General features: G+C 40.2%; 1 protein-coding gene across 3 annotated transcripts in view; it reads right to left on the reverse strand.

Annotated features, from left to right (window-relative positions):
- Positions 1–16,063: 16,063 nt before the first annotated feature.
- The window catches only part of MID2 (midline 2), a 241,980-nt gene continuing 235,285 nt past the window's right edge, over positions 16,064–22,758 (reverse strand). For all 3 annotated transcript variants that reach the window (XM_083159114.1, XM_083159113.1, XM_083159112.1), the window contains one exon: positions 16,064–19,355. In XM_083159114.1, coding sequence (XP_083015240.1) covers positions 18,947–19,355 — 409 coding nt within the window. In that variant the 3' untranslated portion in view covers positions 16,064–18,946. The remainder of the gene's footprint in view (positions 19,356–22,758) is intronic.

Raw genomic sequence — 22,758 nt, forward strand, 5'->3', positions numbered from 1 at the left:
AAATCACCTAGCTGGTGCACAGCTGTAGTCATTACTAACTGTCTTATTTGCAAACCTGCTGCATTCATTCCTACTATAGATCCAGAGGTTGCCTGAAAAACATGGTGCATTCATTCCTACTATAGATCCACAGGTTGTCTGATATACATGCTGCATTCATTCCTACTATACATCCACAGAGGCTGCATTAATTTGTACTATAGATCCACAGGTTGCCTGATATACTGCACATGATGCATTTATTCCTACTATAGATCCACAGGTTGCCTGATATACATGCTGCATTCATTCCTACTATAGATCCACAGGTTGCCTGATATGCATGCTGCATTCATTCCTACTATAGATCCACATTTTGCCTGATATACATGCTGCATTCGTTCCTACTATAGATCCACAGGTTGCCTGATATACATTCTGCATTCATTCCTACTACAGATACCCAGTTTGCCTGAATTACATAAACTGTTGATAGATCTTGGGGACAGGTTTGAGGGTTAATGAGGGTTTGAATTTGTATAAAAAGCTCTTGATCCAGAAAATCCATTGTTGAACACCATTCCCTATACAGAATCTATCTTCTATACCTTTGCCATGATGCCTATGTAGCTTTGATGTCTCCAGCATTAACACAGTCATACAGCAATACACAGTTATACAGTACCTCATTTCAATGTTTTGCTGCTACTAGACATGTAATAAACAATAATTAATTCTACGTGAATTACTGTATGATGTGGATTTGTTTATGAGCTTACTGGAGATGATACTCACTAGATAGCAGGAGTCAATAGCATGAATGGGCAGCAGTGTGGCTGGGGGAGGTGCAAGTCATATTTATGAGATCCTGTAGCATAGGGAGCAAGTAATACATTGGATTAAATGTTTCTTTCCATTTTATTAGAACGAAACCAGGAATACTTTTAGAGATAATAAAACTGATTCTGAGAAGAAATGTCAAGACTTTAGTACACAAATTAAAGACAAAATCACTAGATAACAGGAGTCAATAGCGTGAATGGGCAGCAGTGTGGCTGGGGAGGTGCAAGTCATACTTATGAGATCCTGTAGAGTAGGGAGCAAGTAGAGTGGCTGGGGGAGGTGCTTTGATACAGGCATAAAATTAGCTCAGTGGGAATCAATACTAATGAGTGATTTTGAGGGCATATTAATGAGATAATTTCTGAGTGGTACAGTGGATTTCATGTTGCTTTCCATTTTATAAAAACAAAACTAGAATGCTTTGTGAGATAACAATGCTGTATCTGTGATTATTTCCAGTACTTAGTATAGGGCAGGATCAAGAGATTTTTTTTTATAAAGGGAAGAACGTGATTGAACAGCCTCTCACACCAGAACACATTCAGGCATTAACAAAGATGCTATTGGGTCTGTCTCAGTGTCTTTTTCCATAGGGGGTAGTTGAGATAACTTGAACTTCTCCACCAGTTTCAAATAAGATATTATCATGCCTCCAGGGTCAAATACATTGCGTATGTTAGAAATATCTCTCCAACCAAGGAATTCAGTATTTTCAAGTCCCGGGACAAATTGGGGGTTACCCCTCAAAGTAGTAAATGGGGAGCAAGTAAATCTTCTGTGTAGTGTTTTATTTATCCTTTTCCAAGACCTGTAAGTGTATCAACTTACATGGGGCATGTAACAGGGCAGCTGGGGAGTACGGGTGGAATATCTGTTTCTCAAGAGCGGGGGCAGTATATTCAGATTTGGCCATGAACCAGTCCGTGATATATCTAAAGTGGGAGGTTTGTGTAAACGATTGTATGTCAAGCATGCCAAACCCTCCATCAGACTTAGTAAGTCTTAGGCGATCAAACAGAATACACGCTTTTTTCCCCGCCCAGGCAAACTTAATAAATAATGCTTTAAATTTCTGTAGATCTCTGTTTTGTAGCTGCAGTGGCAACATTTGTAGTATATAGGATAGTTTGGGGAAGGCTATGGATTTAATAACAGCAATTCTGCCTGCCAAGGACAAAGGGAGAGTGACCCAGCCAGTTAGCAATTTATCATAGGAGGGAGGAATGTTAATATTATAGAGGTCATCTAGTTTTTTAGGGATCAAAATCCCCAGATATTTAAGTGTTGCTGAAAAAATGGTAAACTGAGAGGTAAAGGAAGATGAATTGAAGTATGGGGAGGATGAATGCAAGGGTAATAAGCGAGACATCATAGTTCACACGAAAACCTGAGAAATGGGAAAAATGAGATAAGATCTGTTGTATGGCAGGGATTGATATATGGGGGTTAGATATAAACAAAAGTATATCATCTGCAAATAAACTAAGCTTTACCTCAATATTCCCGTAAAATCCTGTGAAGCATGTAGGGTTATTGCTAGGGGTTCGACTGCTAGTGAAAATAACAAGGGCGACAGGGCGCAACCCTGTCTAGTCCCCCCGAATAAGGAAAGTGGAGCTGAAAGATAACTATTGGTCAGAATTTGGGAAGAGGAGCCTGAGTACAATAATTTAATTGTACGAATGAAGTCGGCCGGGAGCCCACACCGCTGCATGGTATAAAATAAATGATCCCATGTGACTAGATTAAATGCCTTTTCGGCGTTAAGAGACAGCAATGCATGTGGGCCAGTGTCCCCAGCTGACTCCAACCATTGCACGACCATAAGGGCTTTGCGGACATTAAGTACAGAATTACGTCCCCAGACAAATCCGGTTTGGTCAGAGTGCACTAATGAAGGAAGCTTAAATTTAAGTCTATCCGCTAAAATGTTTAGTAATCTGAATTTAAAAGGGAAATGGATTGATAGGAACCAGGAAGGAGTGGGTCTCTACTGGGTTTATGGATAATTTTAAGAATAGCCAAATTAAAATACAACGGGGGAGGGGCACCTTTTAATATGGAGTTATAAAGAGCACATAAGGGCTTCGTTAATTTAGGTGCAAGGAGTTTATAGAATTTGTTAGAAAGACCATCTGGACCCGGCGATTTGCCTAGTTTAAGCGTGTTAATAGTGGCCAGTACCCCCTCTCCAGTGATTGGTGTCAGCAACGACAGATAGGAATTGGCATCAAGTGTGCGGTGGGAGAGAGATTCCCAAAATGTCTCCTTCTGTGCATTATCTACGCAGGGCTGGGAGTATACCGTCTGCTCTCTGGAGGGCTAGTATGTTAGACGGGAGATGTTGACCATGTAGTAAATTAGATAGTAGTCTGCTAGTTCTATTTCCGTATTTATGCAATCTGGCCTGGGACAAAAACGTGAGTTTAGATAGTCTAGTCTAGTTGGGACATTGAAACATTAAAAAGCAATTTCTGCTCACAATATCTGGTTTTATTAGCTACTGTAGGAGATCTTTGAAATGTCTGATAAGCCTCAGTTAGTTTAGTTTGGGAGTCTAAGTATAATTGTTGGGATTCCTTTTTATGTTTGGATGTGTAAGAGATAATGGATCCCCTGGTGACAGGTTTTGATGCCTGCCAAAACAGGAGTGGGGCTTCCTCCTCTGCCTGTAGGTTATTATGCTTATAGTCCATCCAAGAGGCCTCTAGCATATTGCAAAAGTTCTTAGAATCAGTAAGCTGGGATGGGAAACGCCACTGTCGAATAGGGCCCTTATCTACAAATGTTGCCAATGAAACCCAACCAACTCCATGATCTGATAAGGTAATAGGTTCCAATGCTGAGTCCAGTAATCTGGGGAACAGTGTCGAGGACATAAGTACATAATCAATTCTTGAAAGAGAGCCATGAGCATCCGAGAGACACGTGTATTCCTGCTCATTCGGGTGGCAAGCCCTCCAAACATCGACCAGGTGTAGCTGGGTCAATAAGTAGTGAATTCCATTTCGGGGTGGAACGTCTAGTTGGAGCTGCTTTGGAAGCAGTGAGGTTGAAATCCCCTGCTAAAACAATGTTTTGGTGGGCATAAGGAAGTAACTTAGTGGCCATATTTATGAAAAACTGGCTTTGGTTAGCATTAGGGGCATATACATTGGCAAGAATATAGCGGGTCTTGTGGATAGTTATATCTGCTATAGTATAGCATCCCTCAAGGTCCATCTGTAGGTAATGGGTTGTAATGGGAATATTTTTTCTGACCAATATAGCCACCCCCTTGCCTTTGAATTGTATGGGGCCGATGATAACACTAACCATCCCAGAGTATTTTGCTTGAGTTTCTCTAAATGAGCTTTCTGTATAAAAGCAATAACTATCCCCAGTCTAGACAAATACAGGAGAATTTTTTTTGCGTTTTGCGGTGGAGTGGAAGCCCCCTACATTAAACGAACCAAATTTCAGAGAAGTAATTTATCAATTAAGAGCCATCTGGAAATTCAAGGTATTTTCAGGCAGGTTAGGATAATTGAGGGCTATCAACCCCAGCTCTATAACACGTAAGAGAGATCTGAACAAATATATAGATGTCAGACAGGTTCTGACACATGAGGGAAAAGACATGAAAAAAAGAAGGGGAACAGACAATAACAATAACAAAAACATTGCCTTCCACGGCAACTTTAAACTTCTTTAAATACCAACTTTCGATTGGTGAAAGGTGAGACAGGAAGAGGCATGCGCCTAAAAAATGGAGCCAGCGGTCCAAGGCCACCCCAACCTCACCAAGCAGATATACATAGACACCAGAATGGTGTAAACTTAAATAATGCCAACTAGTAGTGCTCTAAAAAGTACTTATTGAAACTAAAATATGTAAACATCGCAAACCTGTGTATCAGGTGAAAACACAGAAAAACAAGAGATATCTAAGACAATTCAATTATTATCCCGCTCGTATGCTCCTCAGGGAACGTTCTGATGACTGACCTCAGCAAACAGAGTAGTCCTTAACAGTTAGTCCAACGAGTGGAAAATATATTGTAATACAGTTATATTTCAGTGTAGTGGTCGTAAGGGGAGCATATTCATCAAGCAGGTTGGTCCTGTGTGAATAGTGGGGGGACGTTTACCAAGCAGATTCAACTGACAGGTAGACCTCGGCATCCAATACTGTAGAGAATTCCTTGAGGGAAGACCCAGAGAAAAGGCGGAGACGGGCCGGATACAGCAGTGCAAATTTCCGATTGCTTTTTGCCAGACGGGAGCAAAGGGGGGCAAATTCCTTCCGTGCTCTAGCAACTTCCGTGGAATAGTCTTGGAAAATAAAGAGTAATTCCAGGAAAGGTCACGCCTTAGTCACGATGCAGATCTCAGCGACTCCTTATGGATATAGTTAAGACATCGAAATATTACCGGTCTGGGACGGGCATCAGTGGATGTCCTCTGGGCCCAATTCTGTGGGCACGTTCCACAATCATCCCAGCATACTCATCAGTGAGAGCCAATAGCTCCGGCAGTGTGGATTGAATAAAAGTAAATACAGCAGGGCCTTTAAGCGACTCAGGTAGGCCCACCACCCTTAAGTTATTTCTACGTGATCGATTTTCGAGATCGTCCCACTTGGACTGCATCTGATCCTGTGTTTTCGGAATAGATGTAGACTGATCTCTCAGTGCACAAAGAAAAATATAGGTATCACCACGCCAAACCTGGCTGCTGCAACTAGTAAGAGGGTGTACAATGATGCGCTGTCAGTGAGCAAGGATGGACAATTATTCTCCTCCTTTCTTGGACCGGCGTTATTCCAAGGATGTGGGCTCACACCATATAATATACATCCAAGACAGTAAAAACACAAAAAAAAATGCAAGTTGTCCGTGTGCCGATTTACCCCCAGACCTATACCAAGGAAAAAGGACCAGTTTGGTCCGAAACGCGTCGGTGCTGTGGAGGAGCCTTTTTCTTCCAGTGCCTGATAGCCTTTTCTCCTATATCCCTTTTTTACGAACCACTGGGAACCTTCATCCATATTTGTACCCGGGCAAGTGGATGCTGGTATAGGTCTGGGTGTGAATCAGCACACGGACAACTTGCATTTTTTTTGTGTTTTTACTGTCTTGGATGTACTCTGGAATAAAACTGTAATACTTGTGGAAACAGTTTGGAGTGGATTTCTCAGACGACCAAGGAGTAAAAGAAACCTTTGTACGCACATAGGGCATTGCCAGAAGGTGAGCATACACTTCATGGGAAAGGTGGTGTCGGGTGCATAACAAAGATACCTTTATGGGCTCATAGGGCCTGTTATACAGGTCAGTGAAGCTGAAAAAAAACGATATTGAGAGTGCATTGAGGATTTGGTGTTCTAATATATTCATCTTCTCTATTCCTGTATATTATATGGTGTGAGCCCACATCCTTGGAATAACGCCGGTCCAAGAAAGGAGGAGAATAATTGTCCATCCTTGCTCACTGACAGCGCATCATTGTACACCCTCTTTTGTGTTCTAATCTCTCAGTGCAGTGACCACCTGAAATATGTCACCCACATGGTGTTCAGTACTAGTGGCTCTTTTGGACAATTGCTTGAACTGAGATTTAATGTCCTGGACAGCCTGTGTGACTTTATTAGCATGGGTTTCCATAATGGGGCTAATGGTATCTTGGATAGCTTTAACCATTTCAGAATATGTTATGGGTCCCTCATGGTGTTGTGGGGAGAGAGGTGGGAGCACCCCGGAGGGGAGGAGGGGTGATGTAGTGTCTGAAGCAGGAGAATGAATAACTGCAGGATCCATTTCAGAATCCAGGTCAGCACTTACAGTTTGTGTGGTGCAGGGTTGTGGCTCAAGGATCTCTCCCCCTTCTTTCCCTTGCCGCTGGATGTCTGCTGCTTAGGCTGGGAGTGAGGGGTAGCTGCGGGCGCCATGTTGTCCCTGGCATGGCGGCTTGATGAGCGGTGCTGCGGGGTATCGTCTGTGGCAGGAGCCGCCAAAAATGTCTCCATCAGGGGAGGCAGAGCAGGGGAGTCCGGTATATGGGTGGGCTGCAGGTGAGCCGTAGCAGCCGCTCAGCAGGTGTGCGCGGCAGATGGCATGTCACAGAGGCCAGAGAGCACACTCACAGGGCGCCAGGCTGGCACGTGCAGCGGATTCCTCCAGCGCCGGGCTTGTTCGGGATAGTAGCGGTTCCCAGTTTCCTGGGGGAAGGTTTTAGCAGGTTTGCATTTATGTACAGTGGTCGGCGGGTCTCAAAGGCCGGGGAGCGCACATAGCACTAGGCGGGTGCTGCTGTTTCCTCCAGCGCTGGAACCGGAAGTTGATATTAAAATATTTTATTTGCATGCACTCTCTTGTAATAATAATTAAAAAAAAATAGTACTTTAATCTTTTGTTTCAGAATGTTATTTGGGAGCTGTATATAATTATATTAAAAGTTATAGTGATAGATAATATATTTTTTTTGTTGTGTTTGATTTTGCTATATAGTTGTTGGTTCACTTATATAGTTGATAGTTATATCAACTATATATATATCAACTATTTCAACTATTGATAGTTGATAAATATATAGTTGATATTTCACTTGGAGATTGTACTCACCTGTAATGTCTTTCTCTATTATGGTGGTGACTGCTACCTTCCAGATCACTGGTTGTGCAATAGGATCAAATGTGTCCCCATCGTATGCCAATTCATATATGTTTATAATCAATAGATATTTATTTTCTTATGTAATCCTGACATTGCGGATTATATCGTTTCTACACAAAATTCATAGATTATCTTCACATAAATGATAGTCATAATTACCATTATTATCCTGTGAAACTTGCCTATGTCATGGATTCACCATCTATCAATTTTGATAAAATTACAAAAGTGGGTTCTACTACAGGTATTTCAGTACTGTATTTCCTAAATTTACAGATCAGTGTACTCTGTTGGGGGCAGATAGTTATCAATCTAAGATACTCCATGTTCATATTCCCAAATACTTAAAGTCAAGAGAATTAAGAGTGATCCCATTGAAACTAAGGCTCAAATTAAATCTTGAATGGGAAATGTATCGGTAGAGGTTATGATAAAAAAAAAATGTTTACAAATACTAAAGTCAAAGTTGTTATTATTCCTAGGGAGAAGCGGCCAACCGGGAAGGATCATCTATTGTACATGCAGGCTCAATTATGTGTGCACAATGGAGCAACAGGTCATGCACACTGTGCCACAAAAATGAAACTTTACGCTGGCCAGAGGTTTTAATCACATTGTCTCCCCAGACGGACACCTCTGGACTACTTAGAACCCCAGGAACTGGTACAGCTTCACCTCTAGCGCCCCCAATCTGATGTACTACATTTAATCCATTTGGAGCTGGCCCCATGGCTTTTTCTTTAAAGGAAGTTCAAGGAAGTTATTTTGTCATTCATACCATTTTTAATTATTTTCTACTTACAAACATCTAGTTGACAGCTTAAACTCAGAATCTCCTCATCCCATGCACTGCTACCCCATCTGTGTTTCTGTTTACCACCCCACCTGACCCTTTGCTCGGGGGGAATACATACACTTGTTCTAGATGCCAGGGCTATACACTACAGTACAACTCTGCACCCACCATTTTGAAAGATAGATTTTAATTAAGTCCCATGATTTCTGATTGCAGCCCTGGTTGTCACTGTTGCAAAATAACTGTGCTCTGCCTGTTCTATTTGGTGCCCCCTGTCTGATCTCCCACTGGATCTTGCAGTGTGTCAGAGCTCATATGCTCCTTCTGGTCTGGTGTCCCACTTCCACACACTGCACAATGGCTGACCATGTGCATTCCAGGAGTGGCTGATGAAACATGTGCAGAGAGAGTTAGATTTGGGTGAGTTATTTTGTTACTGTGCAGGGTAAATACTGGCTGCTTTATTTTTCCACTGCAATATAGATATCAGTTTGAAGTACGCAACTCACCCACATCTAACTCTCTCTGCACATTGCACGTTACATCTGATCCACCTGCAATGCACATGATTTTGTCCATTAGCAAACCAAATGTGCTTTGCAAACCAACCTGAATCATCTCCTTTGTACAAGCAATACAGTATACAGATATTTTTATTATTCAATACATTTGGAAATTAGACTGCCTTATTGGTGGCACGTGATTTATTTAAGACAAAAACATGAAACTCTTCTTTAGTTTGGACTAAAATCATTATTTGGATCCCTCCAGAAGAAATCACGTTTGAAAGGCTGATTTATACAGAACTTAAGTACTGTGCAAGCATAATTAGTGGGTTATTAACTTTAAGAGTTAATTTATTATACTATACATGTTTGATGCTGGCTCAAATTTTATGACAATAACAAGCAGTTACAATAACACAATATATGCTCTGGAGCTTTAGAAGTATATTATTGGTTTGTGTATACATCTTTAAGTGTGTGCATACCTGGTTTGTGTACTTTCACCAGGGGTGTATCTATGGGCCCAAACAGCACTGGCAAAGTTAGGGACTGAGCCACACAGTAGTTCCCCTTAAACAAGTTGTGCCACATGCTAAAGCCATTTATTCACATCATACCACACAGAAGTACCACGTACATATTATGCAACACAGTAGTGTTCCTTACACAATAGGACCACAAAAATGCAGTAGTAGTGCACCTTAAACACTATGCCCACAGTATTTATGCACCTTAATCATTATGCCAAAATTGTAGTGCCATAACACATTATGGGGATTATTCTGGTTAATTTGCAGCCTTGCGAGTCCACCAAACCCCGCCTTGCAAATGGTGGCCTGGGCACTTCCCATTTGTAAGGGTTATTCCCTTGCAGGGCCTGTGAATGGATGTTACACAGTGACATCCATTCGCAGCCTAGTGGGATCCACCCACATCATTCGATGGTTGGCGACCATCGAATGATGGTGAAGGTGAATCCATATAAAAGTGACTTTCAAGTCACTTACATATGCGTGTACACTCGGGAGGAAGAGGGCGGGCAGCTGACATCCGGGGATGTCAGCTGGCTGCAACCCCCACTTTCTCATGGGAACGCCCATGAAACCCTGGGCGTTCCTATATGTAAATGGTCCGGCCTGACGCCCAATGCCCCTCCACGGCCCCTCCCGCAATGTTGGGTGCGTGCACCCGGCGAACAGTTTGTGTATGCACTGAAGCAAAACATTGGCCCTGTGTGAACGAAGGCACTAATGCAAAATGACCAGAATAAGGTCCAATGTTCTATCCCAGAATCAGAATCAGCTTGATTGGCCAGGTATACTTGCGTATACTAGGAATTTGTTTTTCAGGTTTGCTGTGCAACGGCCAGGAGGGTAACAGGTAAACAGGTCAACAATATACAATGTAAACAATAAACAATGTAAATAGGTGGGGGAACACATGTATAAAGATATTCCGTGGAGACATCTGGTAGCACAACCAAAGTGATACAAAAAAAGAATTTCCCATTCCACATGGTGGTACGTAAATGAGTGTGATCAACAGCACATAGGATATTAAGTATTCCTGCTGGATAAGAAAACATCCATTTAAACTGTCTCTATAAATGAATAAATTGAGAATCTTGTTTTTTTCTCTCTCATGTACTGGAACCGACAAAAAAAGGTTGGCATTGAAATATAGCGGCCACAAATATTACTGTTTGCTGAAATATAATTATGTGTTTAGTTAAATGGTTGTTATACTAAACACAAATATTCTGAATGTTGTGTTAGCAGACAGTAGATACAAAAAAACAACCTTACTACAATAAAACTACTCTTTTTATAATGAAAGGACTATTTCAGAGACACCAGAAAATATAGTAGAGTGGGAGGTACATTCGTTGTGTATTAAACAATAGAATCAGTAGTTCCACTGCTGAGTGACTAGTTATGAACATTATCTTATTAACACCCCTTATTTAATGCAGATGAGAGTGGGAATTACACATCAGCACATATCTTAATTGTATATCTCCTCTGACATTTTATTTGTTTTATAGTTTTTAGCTGTTCAACCTCCCTATGTAACCAAGCACAGTTCAGCAAGAGGCCATACAGGTTCTCGAGTTGATCTTTCATGTCCAATTATTCACAGGGGGGTAAATTTACTAAGATGGGAGTTCTACTGGAGATGGGATATTGCTCATTGCAATGAACCAGATTCTACTTCTTATTTACAGCGCATCCAGAAAATATTCACAGTGCTTCACTTTTTCCACATTTTGTTAAGTTACTGACTTATTCCAAAATTGAATAAATTATTTTTTTTCCCTAAAAATTCTACACATATTACCCCATAATGATAACATGAAAAAAGTTGTTGGGATATTTTTGCAAATTTATTAAAAATAAAAATTAAGAAATCACATGTACATAAGTACTCACAGCCTTTGCTCAATACTTAGTTGATGCACCTTTGGCAGCAATTACAGCCTCAAGTCTTTTTGAATATGATGCCACAAGCTGGGTAGTTTCACCCATTCCACTTTGCAGAACCTCTCAAGCTCCACCAGGTTGGATGGGAAGCATCGATGCCCATTTTCACATTTTCTGATCTTTCCAGAGATGTTCTGGGCCACTTAAGGACATTCAGAATGTTGTACTGAAGCCACTCCTTTGATAACTTGGCTCTGTGCTTAGGGCCGTTGTCCTGTGCTGAACCATCACCCCACTCTGAGATCAAGAGCGCTCTGGAGCAGGTTTTCCTCCAGGATGTCTCTGTACATTGCTGCACTCATCTTTCCCTCTATCCTGACCAGTATCCCAGTTCCTGCAACTGAAAAACATCCCCACAGCATGATGCTGCCACCACAATGCTTCAATGTAGGGATGGTATTGGCCTGGTGAAGAGCAGAGTCTAGTTTTCTACAAACATGATGCCTGGAATCCATGCCAAAGTGTTAGATCTTGGTCTTGGAATTTTGTTTCTCCTGGTCTGAGAGTCCTTCAGGTGTATTATGGCAAACTCCAGACAGGCTGCCACATGCTTTTTAATAATGAGTTGCTTCCGTCTGGCCATACAAGTTTGATTGGTGGATTACTGAATAAATGGCTGTCCCTCTCGAAATTTCTCCTCTATACACATATGAAGTGTGTACCACTGTGACCATCAGGTACTTGGTAACCTCCCTGACCAGGGCCCTTCTCTAATGAGAAGGGATGCTTTGCGATGCGATCCAGTTCATAACGCATTGCAACGCACGCTATGTGTATGGGGGCCTTTAGATGAGAGTTCTACTGAGGATGGGATGTTGCCCATAACAACCAATCAGAATCTACTTATTTATTTATTTAGCGTCTTCTAGAAGATAATAGATTCTAATTGGTTGCTATAGGCAACATCCCATCTTCAATAGAACTCCAATCTAAGTAAATTTACACTTAAGACTTTCCTCTCATCCTCTGACCCCTATTCAGTCATATCTCAAATTGTCTGTATGTTATTTCTTCCTGGATGTCATAGCGCTTTTTTAAACTTAACATATGTAAGACTGTGCTGATCATCTTCTGAATCATCACATCCCACACTTATTATCTATTGACAGCACCCCCATCTCTTATAGCCTGCAAGTGTCTTGAAATTAGCATGGACTCCTCCCTCTCCTTCAAATCACACATTCAGTACCTTTTGCAGTTCTGCCATTTTGCCATTTCACGTCTCGGAAATATCTCTAGGAGCACAAACTTTCTTACCCCGGAGGCAACTAAGACCCTTATCCACTCACTGGTGATATCTAACCTTCTGTAACCCCCTCATTTAAGGCCTTCTTGCTTCTCATATTTCTCCTTAATGCTGCAGTTGTCCAGCTCATCTACTTCTCTAACCGTAGTACGTTGGCCTCATATTTCCTACAAGCTCTATATCTGTCGCAAGGCTGCGAAATTCACAGCCTTGTGAGTCAACCAGAATAAGGTCCATATTCTCATCTTTCAAGTGCAAACCCACAGATGCACAAGTGGCATTGGTTGTAAAACAGCATGACATGAAGAAGCATATCATGAAGAATCATGGGAGGAGGAGCTGCTGCTTCCTTAGGTGCATGTGCAGAAGCCCTCCGCCTTGACCAGTGGCCATATTTGTTAGAGGCAGTTTACCCAGGTCACCTTTCATTCCCCAACTGCAGTGCAATCATATAGCAGCCGTGATTTCACCCACTTGCTTCTCCCTGCTGTCAATTTAGCCCAGGTCAGATTGGTGAGAGCTGTTTTGCCAATATGCTCCCCGAATGGAGGCAAGTTTTGTAATTGTTAGCCAGCCTGCACTGCACTCTGTCATGCTGCAAGGTCAGCTCAGCTGCATGAGCTGTGCTGCTGGAGGGCTGTATACCAGGGCAGCTGTTGTCCTGTCCTCATGTGCGGGAAGGGAATATGGCGGTGCTATTGTGTAAGGGGAGATTGCAGAGGGAGGAGCGTACAAAGCAGTGCTGCTACTTTACATGCATAGAGTCAGTACTAATGGAAAAAGAGGAAAACCAGTGGGCGCCTTATGCACACAAATTAAAACAATTTATTAAGTGAACAAATGACATAAAAAATTAATAAACAATATACACAAAATTTACACAGAATATTAAGCATGCATAAAATACTTAAAAAGCATGTGCAACAATAAAATGCTGAATGTAAGTGGCGTATAATTACCAGGTCCCAGTAGGTTATTCTCATATGCGCATATGAGGCCAGATGTTAGTGTCCTGATTTATAGGGTGAAAATCCCAGCGCTGTATGGGAGTAGGTGGATGCTTGTAAATTCTCCCAACAAATATTTGTAATCCACAAAGGGTATTCCTTTACAGGCTTTATAGCACGAAAACAAATTGCGGAGTAGATGTAATCGATACCTTGAGTCGGTAAGGGCGACAGCCGATGTTTTGCACTTCCTTGCTTGTAAGTGCGGGGTTCTCAGCAGGTCCCGATTTGGGTAAGTGAATGCACCAATCCGCCCCACGCCTGTCAGTGTTAGTAAGAAGCGGTGCTACACACTAATTAGTGTTGAATAAAAATAATTGATGTGAAGATTGGATGTTCTTTACAATATATAATAGGGTAGATACTAAAATGACATAAAAATGGTCAAAGAGTAATTAGAAATGGGTAGTTGATAAAACTACCTAGCATAGTGTAACGCGTTAGCAGCTGCTACTTGGACACCCATACTTACTGAAAATCCTGGATGGCAGACCGAACCAACCCCTTGGAAACTTTCTGGCCTGTATTACAACGACAGTAAATGCTCTCTGGATTCCATACCATCCATTTTTTGGATATATTCCCCATGTCTTGGGGTTGAGAACTCAGATGCTATAACATCTCCACATATTTATGGTGGACATACGGTTAATAATACCAGCTTTGGGCCGACCACATGGACAGTAATGGATAAAAATGCTTCACTAACCCAATCCAGGGTGCTAACTATCCAACTATCCATTTCCAATTACTCTTTGACTGTTCGGGGTATTTATAGGAATGGACTCTCTGGGTTATTTGACTTATATTGGGTGCCATTTATGTTATATATTCTTACAAATGTGTGTTTTTTATTGTCATTTTAGTATCTACCCTATTAAATATTTTAAAGACCATCCAATCTTCAAATCTTAGTGTTTAGCGCGGCTTCTCTTTGTTTTTAGCATCTTTTGTATAAACAGGGCTAACCATCCTGTTTCTATAGCAGCTCCTAGAGAAATATCCACATGAAACTGAAATTCTGTCCCTCTTACGAGGGCTAGTTCTACATAGATCTTTACACAACCATGTTTATAATATTGCATCTTATCAATGATAAGAAATAATCAATTGTTGCTCTTTAAAGATACAATTGTCACATTCTCTTATGTCCTCCGGTTGTTTTAACCATTTCAGAATTCGCAATCTAGTTAATTAGTCAAGTTACAGTTGGCCCTAGGCTAAATACAGATGACATAGTCAAAATAGTCTTGCCAGTCTATTTTACTTTGTGATATCATCAATATTGTAGCCAATATCGCACTGTGTGTGCATACAATTAAGCCCCATACATAGTTACATAGTAGGTAAGGCTGAAAAAAAGACTTGCGTCCATCTAGTTCAACCTGGTATAGATATCCATTGCTGATTTGGTAGGTTCTGGTATTTTACAGACAAATTATATTTCTTACTTGTACCCATGGATGTTTTTCTCCAGTAAATGTTTGTCCAACTTTGCCTTGAACGCATTTAATGAGCCAGCCGTTACCACCTCTCTGGGAAGAGAGTTCCAGAGTTTGACTGTTCTGACCGTAAAGAAATTCTTTCTACTAGCTGAATGAAATCTTTTTTCTTCTAATCTATACTCATGCCCTCGCGTCCTAGATTCCTTTCTAGTAGAAAATAGGGTGTGTGACAGTTCCTTATATTGGCCCTTGATATACTTGTACATGTTGAGCATGTCCCCCCTTAAACGTCTCTTTTCTAATGTAAATAGTCCCAAATTGCTTAATCTCTCCCCGTAGCTTAAATTCTCCATTCCCCTAATAAGCTTTGTTGCTCGCCTTTGGACTTTTTCTAATTCTATGATACACACTAGAAGAAATTGTGAACAATATAGCTTAGAAAGGAGCTTCTGAGCGATATTGGCCACAATATCGTCTTGTGCAGGCATGTCCAAATTATGGCCCTTCAGCTGTTGTGAAACTTCAAATCCCATCATTCCTTGCTGCAGTTTTGCTATTAGGGAATGCTAAAACAATGGCAAGGCATGCTGGTATGTGTAGTTTCACAAAAGCTGGAAGGCCACTTTTTGGACATGCTTGGTCTACTGTGTTCACTCAATATAGTTAACGATGTGCGCTTCTTCATGTTATTAACGATGATTGATGTTTTCCAAACATGCAAGTCAACTTGGCAATATAACCAAACGACCTGCATGTTTAGTGGGTTACGGTGACATCACTGAATGATATCGGTGGCTGATACTGTTCAGTGAGCATGGACAATATCGGCCACCAGCGGACGATTTGGTTAACTATATCGGCCACGGTCCCCATTGTGTAGTGTGTATGGGGCTTTACTGTAACTGCATCTTGAAGAGAAAACAGTAACTAGATACAGTAGATAAGTCAACTCAACAGTTACATCTTCTGGAATAGTCTTGTGATGGAAAGGGGATGTAAATCAGTAGTTGTTAGAATTAGAACTGGATAGTGTGTGTGGTAAAATATATAAGAATGCTTTACGCTACTGGAGTTGGAAAGAGAACTGTAAAAATAACACTACAATAAATAATATTGCACAATTTTTATTTATATACATTTCATCCTTTTAACAATTATTATTTCCTGAAAAAAGTAAATCCCCTTTTTGGTATATTCAGAAAAGGGCAACAATTATATTTAACAATTCATTGTAGTTTTGGCATATAAGGGTGTCACATTGGAAATATACAGAAATACTTAACCATAGTCTATTTAAAAACTGGATTCACTGAGTTTAAACAAATTCAAACCGTAAATGTTTTCCCTGGAAGTGGGTGGTTTCTGGCAATAATCTTAATTTATACTATATTAATACTATAGGAATAAGGGGTTAAAACTTTTTTTTTTTTAAAGTGTTTTACGCTGGTGGAAGCCGTGTTCGGTTTTCTGTTTAATGTTGATATGATGCTGCTAAGTGTTTGTGATGTCATTTCTAGTTTATAATGGGCAATGTGATAAAAGTACTGTAAGCAGGCTTGCAAGAATAGCATTTTAAAAATGAAGCTGCCCATCCATCTTTTTAGCAGCGATGAGCAAGTGGATGAATCATGTCTCCTGCTGAATAATTCTATGCAATTGAATATTCCTGTCCCAGCAACAGCTGTAATGTTCTGTAACATTACACTGAGCTGTGTGCAAGTAAGTCACATGGATCATAAACATCAGAGAAATGAAAACTTTGCCCAGAATAATGTGACAAGTTTCATATTTTAATGCAAACTTGTGGTAACTATTTTCTTTTTAAGATTATACTAAAAGGATAATGTGACATATATTATTACGCCGCCAGAAATGGGTGCCACAGTGCCTATACTGTATGTACAGTAACTTTATTCTCTTATTCCAATACTCAAAAGGGTACCCAATAATTATTTTCAGCAAAATGCACCAGTGCAATTTTTGAAACTCCCCCATTACAGTCCAGGTTTTAAGGCTATACATGATTTAGCACAGGTGATTTAATTATGTGGGTGATTATTTGATCTAACCATCTGGACTGAAGCATGGATATTTTTAACATCTGGATTGTTATGGTGGAGTTTAGGATCATTGGATAATTATATAAAAAGTATTGTCCAATCTGGCTGGTTGGAACATCAATCGGGTAAAGTTTAGGAGCAAATGACAATTGATATTTTGCTCTGAAATGCCAGAAAAATTGCAAAAAATCGGCATTAATACAAATTGGTTAAAACAAATTGATTTAACAAATTTGTATTATTTACCATCTTTGTCTGTTTTTCACTGTTTGGGAGCAAATTGTCAATCATCATTTGCAGCCAAATTTTCCTAGATTTTCGTTCCGAAAAGCCAAATAGGACAATTGGGGTTATTCAGACCTGATCACACAGCTGCAAATTTGCAGGTTGGGCGATCATTGATAAACAGCACATGCGTATAGCTTAGAGCATGCATGTGCGAGCCAATCCTGCGATAAACTTTATTGATCACTGGACATCTACAAGGTAATTGACAGGAAGCCAGCCTTTGGGGTTAATGGCCGTGTTAGGGAAAACGCAGGTGTGCCTAGGCATTTGAGGGGAAGGCTCGTGACGTCAACTCTGGTCCAAATGTATTTGCAGCTAATCACAAGCAACTCTAAGGCTTGCATGGGGCGGGAATGCACTATGCCTGGGCAGTGTTTACCTGATTGCAGGTATCTGTAAATTAGCAGAGAATAGGGGGTACATTTACTAAAGCTTCTAAAAATTAAAAGAGGTGATGTTTAGCAACCACTAATATTTTGTCTATCATTTCTCTATTGCATCTTAGAAAATTATAGACAGAATCTGATTGGCTGCTATGGGCAATATCATATTTTTTCATATTTAGAATATATAGTAGATTTACCCCTAAATCTTAAGGTGTATGCGCAGCTTAAGTCACACTGTGAGATTTTGAAGTAATAGCAGACATGCGATTGTATGTCTCATTATGCTAAACTATAATTACCGAAATAGATGAACCAGGAATTCATAGTTCAGGCAGGTAAGCAGCTATAATTATTATTTTTCTTCTTGCAAAGTTTATGCAGCAAACAAATCGGTAGGTTAGGCCTCACTGATATGTGGGATGTCTGCCTTCCGCTACTACAGGTTGACTGAGTTACAACGCGTACATCATTTATACATGAAACATATCCTATAGTTTGAGTTTATTTTAGTAGATATAACTGCATTTTACAGTCCTAGGTTTTTCCTATTACAGCTCAATTTCCTATTGCAATAGAAGTGATCATAGCAAATCTGAAGACGTCTATGTCTGTTTCACTATACTTAGGAAAATGCTTTACTAATGTATTCTTTTGTATTACATTGAAAATTTGTTAGATTTTAATAAATATATTCATACTTTTACTTAAGGAATGGTTACAAGGAACAATATTGGCATAATGTGGTCAGATAAAAAGATTCATCTGTTTAGCAGCAGTCATTGGATTTTTCCAGACATGAAAACCATCAATGACACCCATAACCATTCCCGTGTTAAGCGGCACTCACAGTTCCAAACAGCAGCTTCTGCACTGCAATAGCTTTTGAATACTGTAATATAAATGAGACAATTTGATTAGTCTGCAATATTAACCCTTCATCATATGTACATTTCAAAATAGCTTTTTGATAGATATATATATAATATTCATATAGTATACCGTCTGATGTACTGTAGGAAGACATTTTCACAGTCTTTCAAAAAATACCTTAAGGTTTTAATTTAATAAAGCTAGCTAAGTTATCTGCGTCTCCAAACCTAGACCTCCGAAAGTGCCACCGGCAAAGCTTTACCTAAGCAAGAACTTTCATCTTTTCCCACTCGCTGCAGACTTATGTCTATTGGAAAGGATCCCGATCAGAATACACGTGTCCAATAATTTGTACTCTAGTAAAAGGCTATAATACAGTATTAGTGTTCACTGGCAGGCTTTGAGTCCCGATACATATGGTGATTCTTGAGGTCTACAGATGCACTCTTGCTGCAGGGGCATAAATGTGTCCATAAAATCTGGAGCGGGGAGCCCTGAGAGTATCAACAGAGACTTGTTCCATATTGTAAAGGTAGGAAAAACAGGCAGGATGAATGAGATTTCAAAGGTGTGCAGGTGCAGGGAGTTAGCTGGATCATAGAAAGAGAGCGTATTATTGTCGTAGTCTAAAAGGACACCCAATCGTTTCAGCTGCGGATGAACATCCAACAGAATTTCCTTATTATTGTGCCTAACAATGAAATTGTTATTACATCGAGAGAAAACCCACGAAGAGTTGTTCTTGCCAATCCATTCATTTTTTGGAGCAGACTTATAAGCAATTCCCACTGCATACCTGAGGAGACAGAGAAGTATAATAATCATTCTATCAAGTTTACAATGGTCTTAAATCTTAATTTACTTGTATACCCAAGTCATCATACATTTAATAAATACATTTCATCCTACCACAGGCATACAACTGTGTTTCCACAGAGGTTCTATTTAGGGATGCCAATCCCAGGATCTTCAGGATCCTGTGATTGAGGCCCAAAATTTCCGCAATTTTAATCCTAGGATTGGAGCCTCCAATCCCGAAATATCGGGATAAATGTTTGCATGCACTGTTTGCTTATTTATGATGGGCAGCATTGAGCACCAACAGTGCTAGGCTCAGATGTTTCCCAGCAACCAGATTGAGTGGCTGTGTGGTGTGACCTTCAGAAGTGCCCGCCCATCTGTTTAAGAACTACTACACAGCAGTTCCAAGATTGGCATGATGTCTGGAGGCCAACCTTGAGTATCCCGGGAATCTCAGGATTGAGAGTTTTTCAATTCAGAATCTCAGGATTGAAAAAATGGCCCAGGATTGTCCTCCCTAGTTCTATTATCAACTCCTAGTAGTCAATCCTATTAGATGCAAGTTAAAATTGCAATGGCACAGTAAACTGCTACTTTTGAGGTCTTTCTTGACTCAGATTCATGTATTTTTGGATTTAACTCTATGGGTATGCAGAGAAAAACAAGTTTAGGTGGGACTGTAAGTGCGGGTGTGGTATGGGACTCCGACAGTCTGGATCCCGACAGTCATTATCCCGACTGCCTGTACTCAGACAGCATGGAAGGTGCAAAAAAGACCCTTGCGGGGTCACTGCACTCGCCGCGCTGCACTCGCCACGATGCGGGCACGGTGGCTCGCTACGCGAGCCACCTATTCTATTCTCCCTCTATGGGGGTCGTGGACCACCACGAGGGAAAATAGCGGGTGGCCATCGGGCACCTGGCTGTCTGCATTTTGACAGTTGGGATCCCGAGGTCGGGTAAATGACTGTCGGGAACCCGTCCGGCACCCTAAGTGCGATATATAGCCCCACTCACGCCATGAGCCAGGGATATATGTAATGCTTGATATTTGAATTTGCTACCTGGATAAATTGATGATACAAATAATAATGTTACAAGGATTTATTTGACATATACATGTATATGTGTTGCTTTGTTTTGTGTTTATGGATCACGTTTTTAGCTAATATTGTGATAAAGTTGTTTGTAACTACAGTAGAGTGCCCCCACATAGAGTGTTGCCTTTTCTGCCCTTTGTTGCCCATTTCAAAACCTAGGGACCAGCGACAAGAGAAAAGGTATAAAAAGTGGATTTATTTGTCATTTGTGTCTGTGCAGGAACACATTCACACTTTAACAAGAGCTGTAGTCACTACTCCATTGTACTTATTAGGGAAATGCTTATTTATCAATATACAAACATTAATCAGGGAGTTAAGTCACTTCAGTGATGATAACCTAGGCTATAGACATTGCCAACAGCAAACTGACTCTCAATGATAACAGCTGCAACCATGCCTGGATATAAATGTTTTGTCACACACACAGCTGATTATGATGCATTGCCTCCTGCTATCTTGTCAGTGGATGCAGAGCTCTATGTCTGTTAATGAAATATGATCATGCATTTCCTTAAGCTGTCACCCACTTCCCATCCACAAGTTCTGTAAGTAAAAGAAAAAGTAAAAAGTACTGGTTCCATCCTAAGTAAAACACTATGGGTAATCATAGCAATCAAGGGGAAGACTTCCAGCCTGTGCAGCCCCGGAAAAAAAGTTACTATAGTACAGAAGATTGCAGGACAGGGTCATGTATCAGCAGCCATAATGTAGGGCAGCCAAACGCAAAGTATAAAAATATGCAGAAGAAAGAAAACAAATTTATTGAAATATATTCCTGTTTATAATTAAATAAATACAATAAATAACAGAGGAATTGCACATTTTTCTATTTAATAAGTAAAACATATCAGTATACAGCATGCCTCTGAGTTATACAGCTGTTCTATACAGAGTCTACAGTTCATAGAAAACTGATCTGTCAAAATATTTGTCATGCATCTAACTGTTCCTAAAAAGGTTGGCTAGAAGTTCTGCAAACTACAACCTAAAGGACTGGCTACAATACTAAATTTTAGAAAAGCTAACTTCAAATTATTCAAGGAATCTTTAAAAGAAATTGAGTGGGAAGGGTTATTTTAGGGGAAGAATGCAGAGGAAATGTGGGAAACACTAAAAGATGTGCTCGAATCACTAACAACTAAATACATCCCAAAAAAGCAATAAATGTAAATTCAATAAGAAAAAGCTATCATGGTTGGATAAAAAAGAACAGCAATCAATAATAAGACAATAGCTTTTAAATGTTTATAAGGATAACGTGAATGATGAGGCATTCAGCAAATACAAAGAATTAAATAAATAAAGAGTAATCAAAATAGCTAAAAGGGATAATGAGGAGCGCATAGCCTCTGAGAGTAAAACCAACCCCAAGAAGTTTTTCAAACACATCAATAGTAAACAAATAATTAAAGAGAACATAGGCCCATTAACCAATATTGATGGAAAAACCTTTACATAGGATAAGGGAAAAGCAGAACTGTTAAACAAATGTTTCTCATCAGGGGATAACAGACAATGGAACTTACAGGTACCACAAATGAAACGAGGAAGCCAGATCTTAACATTGCTTTCACGACAGATGAGATAAAATTGCGGCTCAGCAAAATCAAAACAAATCACCAGGCCCAGATGGGATTCATCCTAGGGTACTAATGGAACTAAGGGAATAATTAGCAACCCCACTGTATTACATTTTTGATAACTCACTTACATCAGGTAAGGTACCAAAATACTGGAGATTAGCTGAGGTAGTGCCAATATTTTAAAAAGGAAAGGGATGACCCAGATAATTACAAACCTGTGAGCTTAACATCAATAGTGGGTAAACTATTTGAGGGATTTTTAAGGGATGGTATCCAGGAATATTTAGATCTTCATAGTTTAATTAGTATCAACCAACATGGGTTTGTGAAAAATCGTTCATGCCAAACAAATTTACTAGGCTTCTATGAGGATGTCAGCAAAAATCTTGATAATGGAAATGCTGTAGATGTGGTCTTCTTAGATATTGCTAAGGCCTTTGATACAGTGACACACAAGAGGTTGATAAACAAAATGTAGGAACTGGGACTAGGGGTAAGAATTTGTAGATGGTAGGGAACTGGCTCTGTAATAGAGAACAGAGAGTGGTTGTGAATGGCGCAATATCAAATATGATACCAGTACTAAGTGGAGTGCCACAGGGGTCAGTGCTTGGGCCCAAGACAACTACGAAATCAGTCACGTAAAGTAGAACGCCAGTGGCGCAAATCTCGTAGTATGACTGATTTCCTCGCATATAAAACTAGCTACCTC

The sequence above is a fragment of the Crinia signifera genome, chromosome 9 (genome assembly GCF_055691185.1).
Source record: "Crinia signifera chromosome 9, ASM5569118v1, whole genome shotgun sequence".
Taxonomy (NCBI): Eukaryota; Metazoa; Chordata; class Amphibia; order Anura; family Myobatrachidae; genus Crinia; species Crinia signifera.